Genomic DNA, 21,214 nt, shown 5'->3' with positions numbered 1-21,214 from the left:
AATGTCCTATGTTTCCCTCACAGATAACCTGTCATACATTGAGCACATCTTTGAGATCTCACGGCGACCAGACCTGCTGACCCGGGTCATCGAGTACCGCACCACGGTTCTCAAGATCTCTGAGGACGATGAGGTCGACACCAAGCTCACACGTATCCCCTCTGCCAAGAAATACAAAGGTCACTTTACTATACCTCTTTTTTTCTGTTTCTAACGTTCTGTCCTTTTTTTGTATTTCTTCTTCCTAATTCCTCTTGCCTTAACTTTCTCACTCCACTTTTTGTTTTTTTCTCACTCTTTCTCTCCCTCCTCTCTCCACTTTTTCCTTATCTTTTCTGTTTTTCTCTGAGCTCTCTTTCCTAATCTGTCTCTAGCTACAAACTGTATTTCTCTGAGCTCTATTTCCTAATCTGTCTCTAGCTATAAACTGTATTTCTCTGAGCTCTGTCTTCTTTAGTCCTTCATCGAGGCGTTCTTCTCACTTAACCTCAGATTTCTAAATTCTTTCTTTCTTATTTGACTTTTTCTTCATTTATTTTCAGTCATTTTCTCACGTCTGTTGCAGCAGCTTACTGAGACTAACTCTCTCTCCTCTCTCTCTCTCCACTCTCTATCTCTTTAGATATCATTCGCCAGCCCTCTGAAGACGAGATCATCAAGCTGGCTCCTCCCCCTAAAAAAGTGTGAGGTCTACACCTCTGACCTTTGCACTTTGACCCCTGGCACTCCAACCATCTCGACCCCCCTCCTCCTCCCGCCTCCCCCAGTTCCACTAACACAAACCATATTACCCAGAGACACTAGCAGCACCTCTCCAATCAACCAATCAGAGCGCCATGATGCTTCACCACCCCTTTATCCAAGGCTAAGGAAGAGCTGAAGATGAAAGATGGAGAGGATGAATCCCCCTTGTTAACAGATGTGTTGGTCAGTTTAGAGCTTGTGTACGTACCTGTACTTGTAACACTGTTTTAAGAAAATGTGTAAGTGTGTGTCTGAATGCGTGTCCGTGTGTGTGTGTGTGAGCGTGTGTGTGCGTTCAAACATATCTCTCTTTGTGTTTGTATGGGATCCCCTCTAGTTCGACCTAGAAATGTTGCAGGAAAAGCAGCATTATATCAGATACGGTATTTGCATGACCTGTGTTAGGCCATTAGGATGAACATGCTGCCATTAGGTACATAGATTTGCAACCATATCCTTCAATCAATCTTGCAGTACACTTGAATTGCTATTCCACTAAGAGACAAATCAATGGGAGACTAAGTGAAAATGTCACTTAAGTGGAAGTAGGATTCCACTTAACTTAGCATTATGCATTACGCTTTATCAGTGGAGCAAAAAGAAAGCTATAGTACAGGTGTCATATTTCCTTTACTCAAAACTCAGACGAAATCATCAGATCATTGGATATTAAAAAGTGTTTCGTTAGGTATTCATAGAAAAAGCCAATATTTGCCTTTAGCCTAGCCATAGCATGGAATTATGGAAGAAGAAAATGTGATATTATATGTATTCTTATATTTATATGGTATTACACCATGACAATAGTATCATTTCATCGTCTTTTTTGTTTTGTTGACTTAAAATGAACATGCTATCCTATACCCTACATCGTTATAAGGACCAATAGAATTCATACATGGGGGACATAAAGCCTATAGGCTACTCTCTGTATTGTTCATACTAAGCTTTGAGTATGTAATATATAATTATATAGTTATGTATTATATATTATATATACATATATAATTATATTTTATATACATATATCATTATTGAAAGCTAACTCTAAGGCTAGGTTTAGGCTAATGCAAGCAGGGAACTCTCATTACAGTGCTGTGTAATGTGATTCCAACGGTAATCCAGCGTCTGTCAAATAATATTGTTTTTAAACAGTGATTTTACACAAAGATTCAATGCTCCTTTAATGTGAAATCGTATTTTAAAAAGACACCTTATTGTAAAAACATATACATTGATCAATTTAAAAACTCTATATGAAACACTATCTGATATTAGAAAAACTAAAATATATATATTTTATAAGGATATAAAATATGTATTATATTTACTGTGTTTGAATAAGAATCAATGTCTTTCTGCTCCGAAAGTGCCACTCAAATTCCAAGCCAAAAGTTTTTCAGGACATAAAACAACTGACCAATCAGGGGGAGGGACTACAGTCTCTGAAAGAAATGTAAGGAAATAACAAAATGGTGGATAGAAGCAGAAAAAGAAAAACTGCCGCAATATCATGAAAAAAAAAGTACAATATATAAACCAATGATATACATACATAGTTCATTATCTGCTTTGTGAAAAGCCCAAGTACTGCATTAATCAACAATACACACACAACAGTGCACTACACTTTAAATCAGGTGTGTTAAACTCATTCCATGGAGGGCCTAGTGTCTGCAGCTTTTTGTTTTTTCCTTTCAATTAAGACCTAGACAACCAGATGTGGGGAGTTCCTTACTAATTAGTGACCTTAATTCATCAATCAAGTACACAAGGGAGTAGCGAAAACCCGCAGACACTCAGCCCTCGGTGGAATGAGATTGACAACTGTGCCCTAAATAATCCCTAACACATTTTGGCTCTCAGTCACCATACATAAAACAAAGCAAGATTGTTGATTTAAAAAAACAAATTAGTCATATATGTTACACTGTGTTTCCTCCCTACGAAGAAGTCTTAGCAGAATTCGGTGTACACACTCCATGACAACTAATGTGTCAAATGTGAAAATGTGTGTGAGCATGTGTGGTTGCACCCACACACTTGTACAGTCAGTACACATCACGTTCAATCTCACTCGTAAAGAAGGGGGACTATTTTGCAAGTTTGCTGAGGGCTTCACGACTCACGACTGGTCTGTGTAGATGTCTGCCAAATTAAAGGGTCTAGGCAGGGATACTGATTATAAGTGTGTGAGCTGAGGGCTCCTGATCCTGATGTAACCTTCACGGGGGTCCTAAGATCTCAAAAACACCTATACAACAAACTCTATAATTGCACAGTCACGGCCACCACTTTCTTTGGGGGAAAAAAACGGCCTTTTCTCTCCTATAGCCTCGAAACGCACCTCTCCCCACACCACCTCTTTCCCTACCCCCAAGTGCCAATGACCAAGACTTTTATTTCCATCGCAGTTTCTGTGATCTGGTTTTGTATTGCTCGCTGTTAAACGTATAGTGTTGGAACTTATTAGTATCCTATGCACTTATCTTTGATATATACACCTCCACATATATTATCCTCATTATGTAAACCAGGGACTGTAATCATGAAATGCTTTAGAATAGGATTCCTGATCTAGGATCAGGTCCCCCTGTCTATATAATCATTATGCATTATAATCTGAAAGGCAAAACTGATCCTAGATCAGCACTCCTACTCTGATACTAATGAATGCGTCCCAAACTACTGAACTGAGTCAAAAATAGTATTGTAAATATATTCAGGGCGAGTTGTTTGTAAGGTTGATTGCCAAGCAAGCCCCCCGTAGGAAGCCAGCACCCCTTTATGGTGAAGCGGTGGCTGCTGTTAATGAACTCTGTGCCAAAATGTGTAATCTGATCCTAGATCTGTTGTTTGGTGCGACTTCTAATCTACTGTAATTTGTGCTGAATGGGTTATGGTTAGGATTATCTGTTGCTAGGGAGCAGCAGTTCGTATTGCAGGCAAGGGCAATCAGTTGTACTTACCGCTATGATCTGTGGGTGCTGGTAGACAGGGTAGATATGTGCTCACCTTGCTGGAGGAAGAGTTTGTGTCAGATGACCATTATAGATCCTCTTAGGCTTACTATTTCACTTACTACTAACAGCTCTGAAGAAAAGCAGAGAAATTGTCATAACAGTAATAGGGAGTTATAAACAAAGTGTGTCCAAAAACAAAAATACATATTTTTAAATATATTTTTTTGTAGATTTTTAAGAGGATCGCAAGGGAGGTGTTTTTTTGTCTTGTTTTTGTTTTGTGTGTTAAAAAAGATACTTAAACTGTAAGTAGGGATGTTTGAATCCGTGTTTGTGACCATGTTGCTTAGGTATTTTTTTCATGTCAGAATTCCACAATGGTTAATGGACTGTGCCATGTTAGCGATTGTGTGGTAGGATGTCAGTAGATAGAGTGATGGGTGAACCTCACACACAACGCACCGATAAACTCAATAATACAAATCAATTGCCCTGTACCAATAAGGACCAACCTTCACGATTCTCCTCATATCTAAACACATTTGTATTTGGGATTGTTTACGTGTTGTTGTAGCTACTGTAGCCTATGCATATTTTTATATTTCAGCCCAGAAAATGAATTCAAGCAGTGAGGAAGTTGCCATATGTTTTACTAAGAATGCAACCCCCCCCCCCCCTCATTCCTGTTCTCAGAAAAAAACACTGAAAGCACCTTTCTCTCTTTCTCACTTCCCCCTCTTCCACATATCCTCTTCCACTCCCTTCCTCCCTCCCAATGGCAACTCTGATATAGTCCTTTCCCCATTGGCTACAATGCAAAGACAACAAGGAAGGACTCACACTGTGTGAGATACAACCATAGGTTCTTAGGTGACGTTTTAATTTCTTGGTTTCTTTTTAATCCAAGCTTACATATGCCAAGTACAGTAAAATTGATAGAACTGGTCGTAGCTAAGAAGGCAGAGAAATTGTTCAATTCTGATTCATTGGGGCTTTATGACATCAGCCTAATGTTCTATACCTATGGTAAAATCTCAAACCCATAAGGCTCTGTGTGGATTTCATATCTTTCTGATTGGTTAGAAATTATGTGTATGACATCGTTTAGCTTTTTATGTGGCCATTGGCAGATACAATAACTACATATCACTCACAAATGATGTCAATTTGGAATTCTGTGTACCTATTACATATCAAGTTACAAAGAAATGCTGAGAAAAATATATATTAAAAAATGCAACAAAAAACTATAATAATGATAATAACAACAATAATAATAAATATAGCATATATGACAAATATCTAAGAATATAACCAAGACATTCATAAATTAGAATTATATTTTTAAGATGTACAACAAAGCTTACCGTTAAAATGAGCTCATCAAACTACAATTTCAATTCAAACTTTTCAAACTACAAGAGTTTTACCTTGCCCTTTTCCCTTAGTTTGCATTCAATACACTTAAATTATGATTGAAGGAATTTTAAAGTAGTTAATTTTCCTACGTTTTTTCTTTTCTTTTTTATTAGGTTGTACATATATATTGTGAATGTATATCCATGTGTTTGTTTTGTAATGGATTAATGTATTTAATGCCAATATATTGTTTGTTTTTGTATTTTTTTAAGTATCCTGATATGTTAACTAACTGGAGACAAATCATGGGATAAAAACGTGTCACTTAGCTGATGTTGAGTAAGAATTTATATTACAGAGACCACACTTCAATTTAGCTCTCTATCCATGTTTTAATCTTTATATATGGATTTAGAGGTTGCATTGCTTTTAATAATTAGTAGATATGACCAGCTTTTCTTAAAAAACAACAAACAGATTATATTCCAGTATTTTATTTCACATTTATTTTTATTCTTATCATTTGATGTATTTAAGGGCAGCAGGTAGGCTAGTGGTTAGAGCATTGGGCCAGTAACCGAAAGGTTGAAAAACCTGTCGATGTGCCCTTGAGCAAGGCTCTTAACCCTAATTTGCTCCAGGGGCATCAAACTACTATGGTTGACTGACCCTGTTAAACAGCACATTTCACTGCACCGATCCGGTGTATGTGACAATAAAAAGATCTTCCTTTTTTTGGGTGGACTACACACCCAAAATACACCCAAGATTATCCAGACAGTTGCTAAATTACAACAGAAGATCCATTGTGATAATCCCTTCACATCATTGTTGTGGCTTTGTTGTTTTTAATCGGATTATTGTCATTGTTTTTGATAGAAATGCTTTTCTTTGTTGTGTCGTGAAATGCAATGATCAATTGGTAGGCCACTGGATAGAAAAGCAAAAATCAAAAGAACTCTAAATACGTATTCTCACTCAGAAGTTTGTTCCTTCATTTAATTTTTTTTTCTCCTGTAGAATAAAGTGTTGATCTGCAGTTGTGACCACATGGATAGATAGATAGATAGAGACAGAGGAGGGGGGATTTGGGGTCAGTGAAGTGCAGTGAACTAGTGGATGAAGACCCTCGTCTTAATATCCAATGACAATAAGGTCTGCGAGAGGAACAACTTACTGGGCTTATCGGATTTAATGGGTTTCTACAGGTTAGCAGTTTACACTTTCGAGAAGTGTTAACAAAGTGCACGACCCCACATTGTGGTTTTTCTTTATCTGTAATAGATTGAATCAAGGGTCTGAGTTGGATTTGAAGTAGCTGGTGAACTATAGATTACAAAGGTTTTAGGATGAATTCAATATTTTACAACTTATGGTTACATGGTTCCTTACCATGAAACCAACCCGAAACATGGATTACAGTTTCTGTTTCCAAAGAATCCTATGGAAGGAACCATCTGCCATTAAGTACTGAAATAAAGAACTTCTAAGGTGTTGAATGTTCACAACTTGCACATGATGCTGTACAATAGGCTAGGCAGGTTGTGTTGGCTATGTTTGTGTGGAGTTCTGTGTTGTTAGAGAGAAATTAGTGAAGTTGAGGATGTTGAATGTCTGAAAGATTTGTTAAGGAGAAACAGCAATGACAAACATGCTTGATTTTACAATTACCACTGTTCATCTTTGAACCATGAGAGAAAGAGAAAGATTGGGTTAGAAAAAGAGTGAGAGAGCAAAAATTATTTTTAATTGTGCACATGCTTTTTTAAACCATCTCTATTCAAGCCTCTAGGACTAAATAACAAATGTAAAATGTGAAAATTGACAAATAAATGTTTACATTAAGCAAGCTTTCACACCAGAGAAAAAAGTGCCAACTTTAGTTTAGTTGCTTATATGTGCTGTTGACATGAATGAATCCAAAAATGGTATGTGTACTGAACAATCTCTCAGAGGTTACACTCCAAAAATCCACACTAGCATACTATCTAGATTGCATTCCAGATAGGCCACATACATTGCTCCAATGTATGTGGAGTATATTAGTGTGAATATCGGGACGGAACCTCGTTAGACGGAAGTTGAAGATGGACGTTTTTGGTGGCTGTAAGAAACCATTTTAAAAGTGTGTGCTTTTGCATTAGAGACTAGCTAGCGGGATTTGTATGTCATTTTATGAGGTGCTCAGTGAGAGGTGAGTTCAACAAGGTGAACTGTTTGCGATTGTTAGCTAACAGAAGCTAACACATTCCATTTTGGTTTGTGTTAGCTGCAAATATTCACTAACATTAGCTTGCTAACAGGTATTAGCTAGCTAACAGCCAACAGGTAGTGTGCGGGAAACATAATAGCATATTAAAGTCTGTTGCTGGTCTAAACTTCCACTACAAATAATCATGTGGTGATGTAGACGTTCTATTACATGTAGTAAAAATAGCAAAAATCTTTTTCTGTTTGAATATTGTTGCTCAACTGCCACAGTAATCCCTTCAAAAACGTGCTGTTTACGGCTTCTCTGTAACACTGGAATGTTCATTTGAATCGTTCATCTGAAATTGTTACTAGGTAGAATAATATGTTCGCGGCAAATGAAATCTTTGTTGAACTCCCCTCGTGCCGGTGTCAGAGACGTATATTTAGAAATGTTGACAAATCACCAGCCATGTTAGCTCCCCATTATTACATGGGCAATATTGACAAATAGCAGGTCATTGAATTGTCTACATTTCACCAATGCTATAACTGAACATCTAGGATTACAATTACAATCCAAACATTTGTCATGAATGGATAAATAGAATGCTCAAATGTGCTTTCCATTCTAAAAGTTGGCCGAACTCTCTAAATGGGTTTATCAAGACTCTGATCAAGAAGTGAATAAAATTTAATTAACAAAAACTACCAATTTTAGAAGGAAAAACATTGTGTATAATAACCATAAATCGGTAATCAATATGATTTGCGGTGAGGGACTTCAGATGTGCCAAACATATGAGAGGCTAGCTAGCTAGCTAGCTGGGCTAGAAACATCTGGCTAGAAAAATGAATATTCAGTCAATGCAAGCTAGCTAGCTAACTAGGTGTCTTTTCTGAAAGAGTTAGCTACAGACAGTAGGGTTGTTAAGTGTCCACTCCTATTAAATCAATTGCAGCAAGTTACCTAATAATGTTGCCAATGTCCATAGTGAAATCCAAAATCCATAGTAAAATCCTGCACTGTAGCAAGCTGATCTGCTAACATCACTAGCTAGCAAAATATCCATCAATGTCAACTGAGCTTGCCGTGGTTTTGGACTAGCTCGCCAGCTATGATAACCCCCTTTGCACAGTACATTTTTGTTGTTGTTCAATTTATCATTCATGCCATGTTACCTGGCTAGTCTCTAACAGGATATCCTTCTAAAAAAGGCACATATTTTCATATTTTTTTATTGTTATCAAAATGAAAACAATGAGGCTACTAACATGCATTGTAATCTGGGCTGCCTGTCAGAGGAACCACTCGACTGATGACGTCATTAAGATGGCGGCACTCATTAGTCAGATGAGGCAGTTTTCTAAGCGTTTTAACATAAATATGGGTTTTCAGCAGTTTTAAGGGTAGGAACATGCATATTGATCACATTAGGTTTTCAAAATCACCTTTACTTACTAAAATGTTTCCGTTCATCTTTTAAAATGTAATAATCGTAACTGCAGTGGTGTGGTCCGTCAATGTGAGTAGAGGTCATCATAAGGTCATGAGTCACACCATTCTTGTGCTTGGGTTGGATAGAGTAGGGTCTGCGTCCCAATGATATCTCCTTCTTCCTGAAGTGTACACTTGTTCACTTCTTCCCACATATCTAAAAACACTGTATTGGTGGAGAAATGGGCCAGTCATTTTCTTTAAATCAGCAAAGGGTGGTAAACAAGTCCACACAGGAGGAGGGATAGATAATTGGGACGTAGCCTAGATAGAGGCATCTAACTGTTTGATTTTACCATGTAGGAACTTTAGATTTCCCGGGGGAACTCAGGCAGTGTGGTATAAAGCAGGCAGGAGGTATCCAAATGCACATGACCATAATCTTTTCCTCCTTTTAGTCATTTTGAGCCTCAGAAGTGAATACAAGTAAGATAAGGTTTTCCTTATGGATCACTGCATTTTATCTGGCTGTTTTAAATGTGGTTACCATTTGGTAAATACAGGTCAAAGGTCAGGTTCTCTCTGATTAGCCAATGAAACGGTCTCATTCTTACCCAGATGACAGGATGTTGCATCAATCTGAATGAGGGATGTGGCTTGGGAGAGGCTATACGGTAAGCTAGCTGGGAAGGGCTCATCAGGACGACTGACTAAATGAACTGACTTAACCGAATCCGTTCGTCTCCACTTGACTCTCAATTTGCGACATACATAATCAATTTGGGCGTCGGGCGTGTCCGTATAGCATCTCCTATGTTGCTCGTCTTGAAACTCTGTTCTAACCATGTGATAAAAGATTGGTCATGTTCCAGGCTGATCACATTGCAGACATTGCACTGCATTTACCAATAGTTGCGTGCCACGTCATGGACTGTGCATTTGGGCATCAGATTGCTATATCATTTGATGGGGTTAGATTAAATGTTAAACACCTATCCATGCATTGTGCGATCTGGCATGCATCTGCAATGTAGTCAGCCTGGAAAACTGTCACAACCATTACAACACGTTCTATTGTTATATCGTCCACTGGATGCCATAGGCTATATGCTGTTAGATTGGATTAGGATTTTTCTTTTACAGGACCAAAAGAAAGTTCTAATTATTTATTTTCCAATGACAGCAACAAATAAATAAATAAAAGACAAGGTATTAGAATATGTATTGAAATAAGTACATACCTATAAATGTGTCACGGTTGTCGTAAGGCGAAGACCAAAACGCAGCAGGGACATGAATGCTCATCTTCTTTTATTGGTGAAAGAAGGGGAAAAGAGAAAGAAAAAAAAATTGGCTGTCTTGTCATGCACACTCAGCAAAACAAGAAACAATCTCCCACAACACCAAACCAAACAATTACCCATATATAGGACTCTCAATCAGAGGCAACGAGAAAGCGCCTGCCTCCAATTGAGAGTCCAACCCCCATCAACCTAAACATAGAAATACAACAAACCAGAAAGAACATAGAAATACAAAACATAGAACATAGACAAAAACCCGGAAATAATAAGTAAAACACCCTACTACATACACCACCACCCCGAACCACATAAAACCAATACCCTCTGCCACGTCCTGACCAAACTACAACAACAAATAACCCTTAATGCTGGTCAGGACGTGACAAAATGTGGCTTTTGTCCTGATTTAAATGAGACTAAACTGAAATGATGCCATTTTGTCATTGTGCTAAAATGAATATAAATATTATATATTAAAATATATTTGCTAACCTACTGAGAGCTGTATCATGTGATCATTTACCCCTAATTCCCTCGGCTCTGGTCAAAAGTAGTGTTCTATATAGGGAATAGGGAGCCATTTTGGTGGCAGAATATGGTTTCATCATCCACCATTGCTATCATCTACACCAGGTACAAGTAAGCCTACACTGATGTGAGTAAAAATGATCTTTGTCCTGCCACATTAACATCCAGTATGTGTCCTATTCCTCATATAGAGAATAGGGCTCTGGTCAAAAGGAGTGCACTGCAGGGGCGCAACCTTCACTGGGGACATGACCCCCGCACATTCTGAAATTGCTTTTTTGTCGTCCCCCTGTTTTATCATTCCACTGAGATGCAAAACAAGGCTGCGTTGTGCGTTAAGACCATGCGGACACCTCAGTGCAATTGGGTAGGCTGTTTTCCGGTTTGGCTGTGTGAAGGCAAAGCTTCTGAAAGGCTGGCGTATAGGACCAGCACTGGAGAGATGAACAGAGGCAGCTGCTGTCTGTGTTGAACTTTTTCTCCGAGTTGTAAAAGCAAGGAGAGCAGAAACTGGCTACTGATCTAGCTGGCAAGGTAACTACTGTTTGACAGAACAAATTATATTTTTTCCCAGTGCTGAGCTAGTACTTTAACTGACATTTTACGTTCGATAATGTTTGTGGCATTGTCTAGTCAGCTCAGTGCAATATATATATATATATATATATATATATATATTATATATATTGCACTGAACTGACTAGACAATGCCACAAACATTGTATATATATATACACAGTACCAGTCAAAGGTTTGGACACACCTACTCAATCCAAACTTACGGTAATGTATATATCAAAGGTGGTCAGGAAATATGAGATTGAGTAACTCCCACAAACACCCATGGTACAATACGGCCGTGCCCTTCTGGGAGGAGACTGAACTAAATTGCTGCTGCTTACCTTGACTAACTTTCCAGTTTGCTAGTCTACACTCGACAATATGTATTTTGATGGTCTAGATTATTTGCTTGATTATCTGGTCTGTAAATAATATTTGCCATACATTCTGAATATGGGGAGACACCATGGAGGGAAGTAGGATGAAGACACTGTGAGTACTGTAACCTAATATTCTGTGAAAACAATGTCTCTGTTCCCTGCAGTGAGTAGGCTAACATCAATCATGTTAAATGTATTTAAATGTGTCAGAAGTAGTTTTTTGGGGTTTTTTTTACACATGAAGACCACATTATTAATTTTAAACTGTGTAAGTTTTCAAGGCTGGTTACTGTTATGTTCATGTTAAATAGGTGTTTGTCCCTTTGAGTACACAAGATTTATTGGCTAAGGGCGAGAGAAACAGGATATACAATGTAAAATTAGCCTACGAGACAGAATGCAAATAAACAAGCCCAGGGTTGAATATTCCTCACACTGGATTTCCCTCTTATCACTAACAGGGTGGCAGGTAGCCTAGTGGTTAGAGCGTTGGACTAGTAACCGAAAGGTTGCAAGATTGAATCCCTGAGCCGACAAGGTAAAAATCTGTTGTTCTGCCCCTGAACAAGGCAGTTTATAGGCTGTCATTGAAAATAAGAATTTGTTCTTAACTGACTTGCCTAGTTAAATAAAGGTAAAAAAAAACAGGTAACAGTATGTTTGTGCTAACATTCCACTCTGCTGCTCCTTGTCTTGACAAGTTTGTCATATGACACAAACTACAAGGAGTAGAATACCAGCACAAAACAGGTCTGGATTTCATGCAAACTCAGATTTTGTAAGTCAAGAAAGTATTCCCATTTACAGTTTTTTGTCAACCATAGTAGACAAGTTAGTTTTGACTTAAATCTGCTTGAAAATCAATAGCAAGACTTGCACATCTAGACGTTCCGCTAGCGGAACACCTGCTCCAATATCCAATGATAGGCGTGGCGCGAATTACAAATTCCTCAAAAATACAAAAACTTCAATTTTTCAAACATATGACTATTTCACAGCTTTTTAAAGACAAGACTCTCCTTTATCTAACCACACTGTCCGATTTCAAAAAGGCTTTACAGCGAAAGCAAAACATTAGATTATGTCAGCAGAGTACCCAGCCAGAAATAATCAGACACCCATTTTTCAAGCTAGCATATAATGTCACAAAAACCCAGAAGACAGCTAAATGCAGCACTAACCTTTGATGATCTTCATCAGATGACACACCTAGGACATTATGTTATACAATACATGCATGTTTTGTTCAATCAAGTTCATATTTATATCAAAAAACAGCTTTTTACATTAGCATGTGACGTTCAGAACTAGCATACCCCCCGCAAACTATCGGGGAATTTACTAACAATTTACTAAATTACTCACGATAAACGTTCACAAAAAGCATAACAATTATTTTAAGAATTATAGATACAGAACTCCTCTATGCACTCGATATGTCACCTTTTTGGTGAAAGCACATTTTGCAATATTCTAAGTACATAGCCCAGCCATCACGGGCTAGCTATTTAGACACCCGGCAAGTTTACCCTTCACCAAAATCAGATTTACTATTACAAAAGTTTGATTACCTTTTGTTGTCTTCGTCAGAATGCGCTCCCAGGACTGCTACTTCAATAACAAATGTTGGTTTGGTCCAAAATAATCCATCGTTATATCCAAATAGCGGCGTTTTGTTCGTGCGTTCCAGAAGCTATCCGAAATGGTAAATCAGGGTCGCGCGCATGGCGCAATTCGTGACAAAAAATTCTAAATATTCCATTACCGTACTTCGAAGCATGTCAACCGCTGTTTAAAATCAATTTTTATGCAATTTATCTCGTAAAAAAGCGATAATATTCCGACCGGCAATCTCCTTTTCGGCAAACAGAGGAAAAAACACAAAGACGGGGGCGGCCAGTGCACGCGCCTAAGCCCACAGTCCCTTGATCGGCCTCTTTAGAAAGGCGATAATGTGTTTCAGCCTGGGGCTGGAATGACGACATTCAGGTTTTTCCCGGGCTCTGAGAGCCTATGGAAGACGTAGGAAGTGTCACGTTAGAGCAGAGATCCTTTGTAATGAATAGAGATGGCAAAGAAGTTGAAGAAATGGTCAGACAGGGTACCTCCTGTACAGAATCTTCTCACGTTTTGGCCTGCCAAATGAGTTCTGTTATACTCACAGACACCATTCAAACAGTTTTAGAAACTTTGGAGTGTTTTCTATCCAAAGCTAATAATTATATGCATATTCTAGTTTCTGGGCAGGACTAATAATCAGATTAAATCGGGTACGTTTTTTATCCAGCCGTGAAAATACTGCCCCCTAGCCATAACAGGCTAATATTGCACAATCCAGGTGTGTAAAGCTCGTAGAGACTTTCCCATTAAGACTCACAGCCTTAATCCCTCCCAAAGGTGTTTCTAACATGTAATAAAATGTGAAGAAATCCACAGGGTATGAGTACTTTTACAAGGCACTGTCATTAGCATCATAGGCACCATAGATACTAGTGCAATAACTATTGATCAAGCGGACTATTCGATTAAAAGTAGGTAGGCAAACAGTGTGAAATATTGTGATTAGTATAGCTGTACAATCACATATTGTTGCCCATAGTGAAAAGTGGATCTTGTATTTGGTAAAATGAGAAACCGGAAGTCCTACCACTTGCTCTGTCAGAGTATTAAAGCTGTGAGATTGTATTGAAGTATTTTGAACGCTAATGTGGAGTGTACTGAAATTGAAATCAACATGGTCATGGATTCACTGAGTGGACATAAAGTAATATAGTTCCTACATGGTAGAGTACTTCCTTTGTTATCAAACTGATCTTTTGTCCTTTCTGTCATCCTATGAACCCTGTTCATTGCTGCTCGCAGCTATATTTGGTATAGCTTCGAGTACATTTTTTAAAAGTATTCACAAACCTTAACTTTTTCCACATTTTGATTAAATGTAGATTTTTGTCACTGGCCTACACAAAATACCCCATGACGTCAGAGTGGAATTATGTTTTAGAAATTGTAACAAATTAATTACATTTGAAAAGCAAATGTATTGAACTTGAAAAGCTGAAAAGTCTTGAGTCAATAAGTATTCAACCCCTTTGTTATGGCAAGCCTAAATACGTTCAAGAGTAAAACTTTGCTTAACAATTCACATAAGTTGCATGGACTCACTCTGTGTGCAATAATAGTGTTTAACATGATTTTTGAATGACTACCTCATCTCTGTACCCCACACATACAATTATCTGTAAGGTCACTCAGTTGAGCAGTGAATTTCAAACACAGATTCAACTACAAAAACCAGGGAGGGTTTCCAATGCCTCGCAAAGAAGGGCACCTATTAGCAGATGTGTAGAAATAAAAAAAGCAGACATTTAATATCTCTGTGAGCCATGGTGAAGTTATTCATTACACGTATAATGGTGTATCAATACACTCAATCACTACAAAGAAACAGGTGTCCTTCCTAACTTAGTTGCCGGAGAGGAAGGAAACCGCTCAGGGATTTCAATGGTGACTTTAAAACAGTTACAGTTCAATGGCTGTGATAGGACCAATCTGAGGCTTGATCAACAACATTGTCATTACTCCACAATACTAACCCAATTGACAGAGTGAAAATTAAATATTCCAAAACATGCATCCTGTTTGCAACAAGGCACTAAAGTAATACTGCAAAAAATGTGGCAAAGCAATTAACTTTTTTGTCCTGAATACAAAGTGTTATGTTTGGGGCAAATACAATACAACGCAGTACCACTCTCCATATTTTCAAGCATAGTGGTGGTTGGATCATGTTATGGGTATGCTTGTAATCGTTAAGGACTGGGGAGTATTTCAGCATAAAATATGTACGAAATACAGCTAAGCAGGCAAAAACCTAGAGGAAAACCTAAAAACCTACTTCAGTCTGATTTCCACCAGACACTGGGAGATGAACTCACCTTTGAGCAGGACAATAAACTAAAAAACAAGGCCAAATCTACACTGGAGTTGCTTACCAAGAAGACAGTGAATGTTCCTGAGGGGCCGAGTTACAGTTTTGACTTAAATCTACTTGAAGTCAAAATCTATGGCAACACCTGAAAATGACTCTCTAGCATTGGCCAACAACCAATTTGACAGAACTTGAAGAATTTTTCAAAGAATAATGGCTAAATGTTGCACAATCCAGGTGTGGAAAGCTCTTAGAGACTCACAGCTGTAATCACTGCCAAAGGTGCTTCTACAAAGTTTTGATTCAGGGGTGTGCATACTTACATAAATGAGATATTTCCATTTTTCATTTTCAATAAATTTGCTAAAATTTCTAAAAACATGTTTTCACTTTGTTATTACGGGCTATTGTGTGTATATGGGTGAGGGGGAAAATATATATTTAATCCATTTTGAATTCAGGCTGTAACATGTGGAATAAGTCAAGGGGTATGAATACTTTCTGATGGCATGGTACTTGTAAAATTTGCAACAAAGTTATTGAAAAAGACATATAAGAGAAGGTAGCAACAAGAAGCAAAACACACAGTCTGCAATTATCAGTGGCATGCATTGTCAGAAGATAAATCCAACAAAGTCAAAGATACAGCCTTTTACTGTATACAGCCTTTTGTTTATAACCGTTAATGCCCTTCGACATTCTTACTTAAATACTATTGTCTCCTTTTTCAGAGTCCATACCACCACATGAAGAACAACTAATATTCAGAAAACTGGTTCAGCTTGTCACAGGAGACAAAAAAAGATGGCACACAATAAGGGGTCATCCCTGTCCAATTCCCGTGGTTGTGAAATTTATGTTGGAAGTGAAATCAGGGATTCCATTTCACTTCTGGATGTTTTGTACTCAAATGCATTTGAAGAAGAGGACATAGACTACGCAGTAGCTAAGAAGACTGAGGTAGATTTTTACAGAGGAGCCCCACCTCAATGGCTTAACTTCTGCTGGGCTGAAAGGGCAACTTCAGCTGATAAAACAACCCCCTTTATCAAAAGAGATGGGTACACTGAGCTGATACAAAATATTAAGAAACAGTGTAAGGGTGACCTGACTTCTACCATCAAGCTGCTGCATCAGCCAGGCAGAGGAGGAACCACTCTGGCCAAGCAGGTGCTCTGGGACATGAGGAAAACACTGAGGTGTGCTGTTCTAACAGGCCCTACGTCAGACATCACTGCTATTGCCAAGCAGGTGATTCACCTTTTCACTGCAGGCAGTCAAGGCCACCAGAACACTGTGCTCTTACTGCTGGAAGATGAGCGTATTCTGGACAATCTGCAGGGTGCCATCATGAAAGAGATTGCAGAGAGAAACATTAGAACCAACATGCCTGTGGTCATCATTTTAAACTGTTTGCGTAAGGCAGTTATCAAACAAGAGGACCATAACAACTCAAGACATGTTATTCTCAGGACGAAACTTTCTGAAGCAGAGAGACAACAGTTTGAGGAGAAACAGATTGAGATCAGTCAAAGCTACAGCAATGAACACAAACAGTTTCATGGCTTTAACATAATGCGAGAACATTTCTGTGGAGATTATGTTAAAGAAACGTGTGCCATTTTAGGAGATGCCAGGAAAAATAGACCTAAAAATTCCCAGCTTCTTGCATTCTTATCACTGGTGAATGCCTATGTCCCTGGATCCCACCTTCTGCAGTCTCAATGTCAGGAATTCCTTGGGCCTCCAGATCCCATTTACGGAGGTCCTTCCTTTGAGCAGCAAATGGAGCCTTTCACTCATCTGATAGTGACATTCCCTACAAGACAGGGACAAGACAAACATGTCCGCATGGCTCACCCACTGATTGCAGAGCAGTGTGTTAAGGTGCTGGCTACGGCAGGTGTGACCAGGAGTGATACAGCAAGGAACTTTCTGACTGAATTTTGTAGAGAAGAGGTACAACAATTTTTAGTTCAAGACATGCTAACGAAAAGGGAAATGGGAGAAGAGAGAAAAGACACGTTTTCCAGGTTGATTCAAGATATTGAAGGCGAAGAATCTAAAAGCAATGTTGTATCTGTTTTACAATTAGCTTCAAATAAATTCAAGCAAAACCCATTTTTTCCTCAAAATCTTGCTCGTTGTTTTTTACATTGAGACAAGAGCCTATTTTAAAGCGGAGAAGTGGGCAAAAATAGCGAAAGACAGAGATCCTAAAAGTTCATTTGTTGCTGATACATTAGGGCAAGTATACAAGAACCATTTGAAGAGCAGGATCAAAGTAGAGCAGGGATCCAGTTTTCCTAAAGAACAGGGTTCCGTCAGGTTTCCTAAAGAGCAGGGTTCCTTTAAGGTTCCCGAAGAGCAGGATTCCATCTCTGCACAAGAAATTTTGCCACTGTCAAAAAAGGCCTTTGATGCTTTCAAAGATGAGGAAAGGGCTGCTGAAAATGAGCAGGGAGCAGACATGCAAGATGATGGTATGACCAAAGTCAACAGAGGACAACAACAGAGGACTATTTGGTTATCTACAGGTTGCCAACATTGTTTTTGACCCGCTTGTCTCTCTTGACAATAACTGGCAAAAGGTCCTTACCATGGAAATATCCGCTGACTCCTTATCAAATCGGACAAAAAAAGCTCTTCAAGTACAAGCCACTCATCAGCAGCCTCAGGGATGAGGTGGAGAGGAAATGTGAGTTTTTTGATGGTTACCTGACTTACTCCAAGCCCAGCATAGAGAAAAATGAACCGACATTTGGACTGATGTCAAGAACTGCTACCGCAAATACGTGGGGACATGCACACCTATACACTCAGAGTCTGGAATAGGTGTACCCCTCCAGAAGCTCAAAGAAGAAATGGCCATTGCCTTCCCTGGACTGCTTTGCTGTCTTGATAAGGGCTATGATGAATCTAACTTGAGCCGAATAACAACTTTGTGGGGGGAAATAAAAAAAGAATGGGAAAAAAAGAAAAAACATGATAATAACAAAGCTGCCCAAAACTTCATCCTTGCCAACATCATCTTAAGCAAGGTGGAAGCAGCATCTCCAGTGCTTACCCCTTTGCCAATCCTAAGAGGTATTCTTGAAAAATGCCTATTGGCCAATTTTGGTAACCAAACCCCAGAGTTTTACTTCTTAGGCCTTTTGCTGTTTTGGCCCGAGGAGCATAAGAAAATGGGATTCAATGTTGACCTCAACAAATGTGTTCTAGAGATGGAAGAGTCCTACGAAAACACATACAAGAAGCATCTTCGCTCAAGGTACCTTCGCCCCCTTATTTTCCTGGGAAAGGGTGAGGGTTTGAGCAGACTGGTTCATAGATCAAAAATAGACAACCTATTGGCAGTGCTAATGTGATGGTGAGTTAATGTTACAGTATTCATAGAGCGTACAATAGTAATAGATAAATGTTTGACAAATGTAACTTCTTTACCACCACCTATGTTGACTGTGCTCTGTATTCATGAATAGTTTTTTCTTCTCACAAAAATATTTTGGGGAATTCCTACATTTTGCTCCAGTTTCACAGCTGGCAGATGCACTCTGAGAAAAAAACAAGTGCTTAATTTGTAAATTGGGAGGTGCTGGGAAAAAAAAGTGATTGCAAGAGGGGGTGACCTGGGTGGCTCTTAGGTACCAGAAGGCATTAAAAAAAATCCCCTTCGTAATAAAGCATTGCATGCATTATCATCACTTTTTCTTGTTGGCTGATATGCATTAGAATAGAGCTACTTGGAAGCCTAGGGTTCGGGAAAAACGTGGCCTTTTATGAATGCATTTCATACAATGTTACATCATTTTAGATGACTGGAGACTTGAGCAGAATCTTTTTTAATAACTCACAAATTATCAAAATGACAGGCTACTTTGACCCTGACAAACTGAGATCAATAAAAACAACCTTGTCGTGAATCGATCAATAGCTTAGGCCTTGGTGTGTGGAGACACACCTATTGAGGAGGAAATTATAGTCCTAAAAAAGCTTTCCAGTTTCACTCACTCACCCAATGATGCGCAGTTCACTCACCTGCGATGGCCGATGTGCTCATTCTTAAAGCCAACTCTTTCTTGTTTTTCTTTGTAAAACAATGCTGTTTGCTCAATAGGCCTTTTTGGAAGTTGATAACGTTGGTAGCCTACGGACAGATTAGTCTTCTATTTTCAGTAGAGTCATTTGCTTTCCAACCTGTGCTTTCCCCTGATTGTATACTGAACAACAATATAAACGCAACATACAACAATTTCAAAGTTTTAACTGAGTCACAGTTCATATAAGGAAATCAGTCAATTTAAATAAATTCATTACGCCCTAATCTATAGATTTCACATGATTGGGTATAAAAATATGCAGAGACCTTAAAAAAGGTAGGAATGTGGATCAAAAAAACAGTCAGTATCTGGTGTGACCACCATTTTCCTCATGCGGCCAACACATCTCCTTCTCTTAGAGTTGATCAGGCTGTTGATTGTGGCCTGTGGAATGTTGTCCCACTTCTCTTCAAAGGCTGTGCAAATTTGTTGGATATTGGCAGGAACTGGACCATGCTGTTGTACACGTCGATCCAGAGCATCCCAAACATGCTCAATGGGTGACATGTCTGGTGAGTATGCAGTCCATTGGAAGAACTGGGACATTTTCAGCTTCCAGGAATTGTGTACAGATCCTTGCGACATTGGGTAGTGCATTATCATGCTGAAACATGAGGTGATGAGGCGGATGACTAGCATAACAATGGGCCTCAGGATCTCTTCACAGTATCTCTGTGCATTGAAATTGCCATCGATAAAATGCAATTGTGTTAGTTTTCCATACATTGTGTGTGCCCCTACCATAACCCCACCGCCACCATGCGGCACTCTGTTCACAACATTGACATCAGCAAACCGCTCGCTTTACAGGTGGACTGCGGTAGTGAGGCTGATTGGACTTACTGCTAAATATTTGGGATCTTTTATTTCAGCTCATGAAACATGAGACCAACACTTTACATATAGTTCATATTTTTGTTCAGTTTATTAGAAATATTGCGACATGCCTGTTTTGGCTTCATGCTGTTCACTTACAGATTTTCCGCAATTCCGACTGTAGGCATGCCTTGTGATTGGGCTACACACAATCTCAGCCAGGCTATGTATTTATTATTGATCCTTTGTGGCTGAATTATAGGCCTACTCCTGGTGGAGTACTCTGAATTATTACATTTATTTCTGAACAGTAATAATTAATATTAATAGCAGTAATTCTACAACTTTGGCAAATGTATTTCAATTTATCAGGGGTGCTGCGGCACCTCCAGCACCCTTCCGCGGCTATGATTCTATAAGGAAATAAATGATGAAATGCAACGTTGGAGAGATTAGTTGCAGGCTCATGTCTATCAGAGCAGAGAGAGTATGGAAGATAATAGAAAGTGAATCTCAATATAGTTCTGTGAGATTGTTAGGAGAAATAAGTTCTCAATGTTCTTAAGCTGAAATTCAATTAAACTACTCAGTCTGTAACCCAGAATTTGTAAGATTCTAGTTGAATGAAACAGACGGAGACCCAGCTTACAATGATCGTAATGTTTATTCACGAGAGCTCTGAAATTCATTCAATGCACACAGCCTTTCATATTACACATTTCGTCATACAAATGCCTCTCCTCTTCTCTAACATTGTCAATGCTGTTTACAAGTTTTCTCCACTACATACATTGCTTATCATATCCTACACATGCTACATAATCTACTGCAAGCCTAAAGGTTTATCCCCTCCCTGGGTGGGGAGACCTTCTTCCTGTTATTAGTGTCACAGTGGTCACAAGT

The 21,214-nt window shown here is 38.8% G+C and overlaps 1 protein-coding gene across 1 annotated transcript in view; it reads left to right on the top strand.

The window, feature by feature from the left end:
* The window catches only part of LOC106577952 (astrocytic phosphoprotein PEA-15), a 52,641-nt gene extending 45,719 nt beyond the window's left edge, over positions 1-6,922 (top strand). Inside the window, exons 3-4 of the mRNA XM_014156433.3 lie at positions 24-179; positions 623-6,922. Of these exons, the coding sequence (XP_014011908.1) occupies positions 24-179; positions 623-687 (221 nt within the window). The 3' untranslated portion in view covers positions 688-6,922. The remainder of the gene's footprint in view (positions 1-23; positions 180-622) is intronic.
* The last annotated feature ends 14,292 nt before the right edge of the window (positions 6,923-21,214 follow it).

This window comes from Salmo salar, chromosome 18, assembly GCF_965601325.2.
Source record: "Salmo salar chromosome 18, fSalSal1, whole genome shotgun sequence".
NCBI lineage: Eukaryota > Metazoa > Chordata > Actinopteri > Salmoniformes > Salmonidae > Salmo > Salmo salar.
Note: the sequence above shows the minus strand (reverse complement) of the source record. Positions and strands in the feature narration are given on the sequence as shown.